Source organism: Heteronotia binoei, chromosome 1, assembly GCF_032191835.1.
Source record: "Heteronotia binoei isolate CCM8104 ecotype False Entrance Well chromosome 1, APGP_CSIRO_Hbin_v1, whole genome shotgun sequence".
Classification (NCBI taxonomy): Eukaryota; Metazoa; Chordata; class Lepidosauria; order Squamata; family Gekkonidae; genus Heteronotia; species Heteronotia binoei.
Genome location: NC_083223.1, coordinates 56,994,656 through 57,001,348, shown reverse-complemented (window position 1 = coordinate 57,001,348; position 6,693 = coordinate 56,994,656). Strand labels below are relative to the sequence as shown.

The following is a 6,693-nucleotide window of genomic DNA, read 5'->3' as shown; positions in this document are numbered from 1 at the left end:
CCACTTGCACCTGCTGGAATGGCCTTGGGTTAGCCATAGCTATCACAGAGGTTGTCCTTGAAAGGGCAGCTGCTGTGAGAACCCTCTCAGTCCCATCTACCTCACAGGGTGTCTGTTGTGGAGGGAGAAGATATAGGAGATTGTAAACCGCTCTGAGTCCCTGATTCAGAGAGAAGGGCAAAGTATAAATCTGCACGTCTTCTTCTTCTTCTTCAGATCCAAGCCTAAGACTAGAAAATGAACTGCAACAAGGCAATTCTCTGTTGACAACATGTGAATATAAAGATTATTTGTTCCATTTATAGCATGTTATTTTAGTAATAGTTCCCCAACTACTCACTGATACAGTGCACATATATTAATCTCATTTAAAATATGCATCTGTCAGTGGTAGAGAAGAACAGTGCTCAGAGTCAGCTGCTTTGGTTATGGAAGCTTAAGAGAGTTTTGACTTTGCCTTCCTGGGATGAGTCCCAATTTGGAAGCATAATTATCCTAGAAGGTGTCTCCTGATACCAGTTCCTAACTGCTTACTGACCATACCATAAAGTGTAAAATTAATGTAGTAAATGCCATGGAGTGACTATGATGATCCATAATTTGTTTTCTTTATTGTAAGTCCATTGTCTGCATGCTACCAGCTGTGAAATTGTGCAATAAGCCGTAATTAAACAGTGAAAGAGAGTAAACAGAACTAGTTAAGTGTAATTTGGTGCAGAGAGAGACACAAGGTGACTTTTAAAGTTTTTATTAGCACAAAGCAGGGGGAGGGGAAAAAAACAAACAAGAACTGTGAAACTTATGGTTTAAATGAGTCCACGGTGATTGTAAAATACTACCAAAATCAGCTTGCACTACAAAACAGCAATGCCACTAAGGATAGCTCAGAAGGTCATTTTTCAGCTCATCTTAATCATCTGAAGCCACAGCTTTCAATGTATTTACCTCTCTGCAGCCCATCCACACTCAATGGGGTTTTACAAAAAAAACACTGAGGGTCACAGTTCATATTAAGAAGCAAGGTTCAGTTCCCCACTTACATGTACAACTAAACCATCTGCCCATTTCAGTTGTGATAATCAGAGCTGCATCTCACAAAAATAATAACAGTTTGAGTGTACGCTAATGACAGACGTCATCCTAATGGCCTGTTGTTGTTTGCAAACCAAATCATATTTCTATTCATAATGATGTAATCGCATCTGGGGATGAGACCGTTCAACAACTGAGACTGTGGTACATACTTTAAAAACCTTGACTGTTCCTTGGACATTGTTGGTTATCTACAGCAGAAACACTATCAGGGGGAGGGGGCTCCTACAGTTTCTCTCTAGCTTTTCATTTGTCAAACCAGGGCCGGATCTAGGGGGAGGCAGAGGGGATGCTTGCCCCAAGCGGCACCAGAGGAGGGGGCGCCAAATTGGGTATGGAGTCCATTCTATTCTATGGGCCCATAAGGTAGAATGGGCCCATAAAGGGGCGCCATTTTTTACTTTTGCCCCCCCTCAAAAAACATGTAGATCCGATCCTGTGTCAAACACACCCAACTCTCTATTTCCTGCCACTTTTTGCAGGTTTAGAGGCTGCAGGTTCTTGCGCTGGGTCTGCTGGTATTAGCCTCGTTTTACCAGATGCAGCAGGTTTAACGTCAGGCATCTCTTCACCATGTTTGTACACGCTTACAGTGACATCCACCATTTCGCCACCATACTTGTTCTTGACATTTATACTGTACTTTCCTGAGTCCTCTGATGACACCCCTTTGATGATCAAACTGGCATACTTCCCTTGCTCCAGCGTAACTACATAATGCTCATTAAGTTCAAGAAGCTTCTCATTCTTAAACCAGACCACTTCAGGATCAGGATTACCAAAGACAGTGCAAGTCAGGTTCAGGGTCTAAAAGGGTAGGGGAGAAAATTAAGGGTTAGTCCAACATGTCATTTATTGAAACAAAGTCTTTGCTATTAAAACTGCTAATAAAGAAAACATTACAAAGGAGAGAGCCTGGTGTGAGTTTGGGGGGGGGGGGGGGATGGCACCTTGAATAGGTTTGCTGACATTGGATAGTATTGCACATGTGGAAGACTTATCATGGCTGCAACACAGAGGAATAAAGCATATTCCTGAAAATGTACTTGTTTTGATGCAGGTATTCCTCCATCTTTCCAGCAAGCACAATGCAATAATAGCCCAAGGGCAGCATTATGTGAAGATGTCACTTGGAATGTCATTGCAGACTTGCCTGAAGCAGGCTCCCAATCACACCATTAGCTTGACATGATGTTCAGACAGTGATACATTTAAAAACGTCTTTGAAGTTTTCCCCCATGCATGGTGTTTGGGAATACCGAGCAAGCCGTTGCAGATACAAAATCTCGAGGGACCTTAATTAATCTGAGTCACACTGAGGTTATTGAGGAGTTATTTGTTGTGTTGATTTGTTCCAACATAAGCAATTGGCAGCCCAATCTGCATTAAATAACATAATTCGTGTTGCAACAAATTTTTGTGATGTTCTGTTCTTTGATGCGAAAACTGTCATTTCGAAGGGCGTGATAAAGTCTGTGGGGGGGGGGGGATATCTCCCTTCCAGTGTTTTGCAATTTTTTTCACACCTCTTCCCAGCAATCATTCCCCTGCTGCTTGTCTGCCATTTTTTTTTTATTTAAAGGACATTATCTTGCACTCTTTTTTCAGTTCGGTTGCTGTGAGCTGATGTGCATGCCAATGCATGTTAGGAACCGTTTTGTTTTAAAGTCCTTGTTGCTGTGTGCAGATGTACATACTTGGCTTTAAAAACAATAGTGAAATTTAAAACTCCTTCAATAATGCATGTTAAGGCTCTTTTTAAATGTTCACTTCTGTATACTAATATACATTGATTTTTTTTGTTCTAATTGATATGCACTAAGAGATGTTGTAAACCACGTTGTTGTATATCAAAGTGTATGAATTTCTGATTTATTTATTTTTTTAATCAGACATCCCCACTATGTTTTTCATGTGTTCTGATCCCCAATTGCTAAAACACAAAGCACTAGGGATGGGCATGAACTGAAACACAAAGCAAAATTTATCCAAATTTTGCCCTGTTCATGATTCATGAACAGAAGTTTGTGATGGCTCTACCATCATGAAACTTCCACAACCTTTTGGAGCAGCTAGCACTGAGAAATCTGAGTCCCTTTAAAACTCTGCTTTCTGTTCCCTGCAAAAGGTGCAAAAACAACTGAGCCTCAGGGAGATGCTCCCCACTGCTCAGCTGTTTTGGGCTGTCTTGTGCAGTCCCTTTAAATTTTGAAATGACGGCAGAAGACAGCTCACAAAATACACGTGTGGTGATGAGGCTCAGCTGTTTTGGGGGCTTTCTGTAAGCCCCATTTAAAAGGACTGCAATCCCCTTCAATGGGATTTGCAGGACCATGAACCATGAACCAATTTGGTTTGTGAAGGAGCTTCCTGGTTCATTCTGGTTCAAACTACAAACTGAACTGCATTTCCTTGGTTTCTGCCCATCCCTGCAAGGCACTTTTCAACAGGTACAACAATATTTGTGAAATTCTAGAACCCTTCAGTTAAGTTCTACACTAGCCACAACTTTTTAACACTAAGAAGCATGGGGGATATATCCCAGCTACTACAAGAAAAGATGGGGCCAAAGTTGCAGCAGGCGTGGTTTTTTTTGTCCAAGTTCCAAGATACATCCACTATAGCAATAGTGGTGTTACACTAAGTGTTGAGTGTTAGTCCCACTGCATAACTAAAAATGTTGTATACAGCTAATAATTTTTGAGACCCTATGACTATATACTACTTTGCCAGCAGAGTGGCCATTCAGCTGGTCGGAAGTGTATGTCCTGTTGTGTAGGGGTATGTTTCTTTAAGAGAACTATTGTTATGGGAAGAGTTGTATGTAGGAAGTGGGAGTGAATGAAGCTGTAGGAATGTGTTTTGACTGTTATTTGATGTGTTTTAACTGTTATTTTAATAACCAGAATTTGGAATTTGGCTTTGAGGCATTATTGAACAGACGTAACATGTGCTTATTCATGCATTTTTAAGACGAATCTAATCTTATTCATATATAAAGGTTTCAGGGGTGGAATTCTAGCAGGAGCTCCTTTGTATATTAGGTCACACACCCCTGATGTAGCCAATCCTCCAAGAGTTTACAAAGTTCTTTTTTGTAAGCTCTTGGAGGATTGGTTACATCAGGGGATGTGGCCTAATATGCAAAGGAGCTCCTGCTAGAATTCTACCCCTGGATTTATGTGTTCATAGCCTTTTCTACCAGCACCAGAGCCCAGAACAGCATAATGAGGCAAAAACCAAAGTTTGCAAGGCTTGGCTTGCTACTGACCTCTGGCAACACAGGGGAGATGGTATTTGAACACAACACCTTTCCTGCTGCCAGACAAATCTGAGCTACACCCCTGCAGCACTGCCACTGCCATGGCAGCTGGGCTTGCTCCCAGCAACAAACAGCACAGGATGAGGGAATAAGTATATATTGCACAGGCCTTGACCAGCATTTCAGCCTCACACCCCTTCCCAAATGGCTAAGCACAAGAGAGCCTTACCTTTCCTTCCATTATAGTCACAACATCAGGTAATCCACCAATCACTTTACCGCGGTCTATGAAAATAAGAACAAAAAACTCATCATACAAAAATTGCCAGAGTTCAGACTATACAATAAGTGTGCAGCATTCTGTTCTATTCAAGGTGTTTTGCATTCTACAGCAAGTTAGGTTTAAATGCTGGAACAACAAAGTCTTTGAATCAGCAGCCTCTCCAGCACTGACTATTAAGGGAAATGCAAAAATGTGAGCTCTCCCAGCAACATTAGAAGGCAAGTATATAATGCATATTGTCAAACAGCACAACCTATTCTATATTGCTATCATACCCAGACTGATTCCTCACTAACAGTTGCTTTGCCCCTGAGCTTCTGCTTTCCCCAGCTCAAGCAATCAGTTCTCCACCAGCTGCTGTGCAGGCACATTTTGACCCGTGGCTCCCTCCAATTTCCCTCGCAGCTTTCTGCTCTTGGTTTTTTAGAGTTCTGGAAGCCATGAGGGAAACTGAAGGGAACTGTAGATCAAAATGCACCCGTGCAGCAACTGGTGGGGACTTGACCCAGGGAAAGCAGAAGCTTGAGCCAGGGAAAGCAGAAGCCCAGGGGCAGAGCAACTGCTAGTGAGGAATCAGTCCCAGTTTAATTCATACTTTCTAAATGGTTTTCACTTATAGTATCCTATATATGAGGAAGGGCATCCAATTCATGGGAGATTCTAAAAAGTCAGAGGTAAGAAACAACTCCGCTTTTTGCACACCGAAATGCAACAGTTTTAGCGTGATGAGGAAGGTCCGGCCCCTTCCCAGCCGAGCCAGCTTGCTGGCCATAGGCTGGGGGCCGTCTTTGCCTCTCCGGAAGGAGGGAGGGGCAGTAGCATCACCCGACATACGGGTGTTTAGGCAAGGCGCGGAGCTGGGGCTATATAAGCCCCGGCTCACGCCTATCCACGCAGTTGATTTTCGGCTCTCTGTGCGAGAGCCACGTTCGTTGGTAGCTGCGGTTGTGGCCTGGGCAGCTGGGCTCGGGACCTCGTCGGGGGATCAGCTGATCGGCGCTGCGTTCAGGGCTTCGCGCGGCGAGGCGCGCTTGCGGCGGCGATTCTGAGCGGCGCGGCAGAGCCTTTGGCGGGGATCAGCTGTTCGGCGGGGCGTGGAGGCCACGCGCGGCGGGCGCGCTTGCGGCGGCTGAGTAGTGGGGCGAAAGGCCCCGTTGTATCGGGGGGGGGGGGAGGCCGGGACGGGTCTGGGCGACACGGACGCTTCCTTCTCCAGGCCCCTCGTGACGGGGCTCGGCTGGGCGGCATTTAGCGCGGCCATTCTCTTCACCTTGTGCCGGGAGCGCAGGCGGCTGGCCAAGTTTGGGCGGACCCTTCTCAGAGGGGTCTCCTCGGTTGTGTTTGTCACTGGTGGGTGAGCTAGGCTCCTGGTTGTTACGTTGGGGGGTAGTGCATCACTCCCCCCACCCCCCCTTCCCTCCCCTCAACACAGTTTTCTCTGTTTGGTGGAGAGTTGTTGGCCAAATATCCGCGCGGCCTCCTGCTTTGGCTCGTGCCTTTGCCCCCCCCCCCTCCCTCATCATCTCCTTTCCTTCCCCCTTGGGGTTGGAGGGTCCACAGGCGGTGCCTATCCTGGGTTTGGGTTTACCCCATTGTCAGGAGTAATAGCCATCTCCTCCTATCAGGGTAGGTGGGCGGAGCTGATAAGGGCCTTTGGGTGGCTGGTGGGTCCCAGCCTTGTCATTACAGATACACCAGTAGAGGATGGCACCAAAGAAGGGACAGGGCAAGTCCAAGGGCAAGCAGCCCGCTCGCCCTCCCCGGGGGCGGGGTCAGCAAGGAGCCCCAGCGGATGATCAGGGCCAGAGTGAGCGGGTTCGGCTCGCCATTATGTCCCAACTGGATGCCCTTGAACAGGACCGGGTGGCCAGGGGTGCTCCCATTTGGGAGGGCCGCCGCCGTGCCACCGGCCGGTCGGCGCGGCTGACTTTCGAATCGGAATTGCTTGCACGGCTGTCTGCTTTACAGGGTGGACAGTCGGAGCCTGAAGCGCCGCTGGACCCTGACCAGGAGGAGGATCCAGGCGAAGGCCCATCGGGCATGCCATCGGGCGACG

General features: G+C 46.5%; 1 protein-coding gene across 2 annotated transcripts in view; it reads right to left on the bottom strand.

The window, feature by feature from the left end:
* Positions 1-589: 589 nt before the first annotated feature.
* MYOM2 (myomesin 2) overlaps positions 590-6,693 on the bottom strand; it is a 137,333-nt gene continuing 131,229 nt past the window's right edge. For both annotated transcript variants that reach the window (XM_060234923.1, XM_060234932.1), the window contains exons 36-37: positions 4,584-4,639; positions 590-1,899 (exon numbers count right to left, since the gene is read on the bottom strand). In XM_060234923.1, the coding sequence (XP_060090906.1) occupies positions 1,552-1,899; positions 4,584-4,639 (404 nt within the window). In that variant the 3' untranslated portion in view covers positions 590-1,551. The remainder of the gene's footprint in view (positions 1,900-4,583; positions 4,640-6,693) is intronic.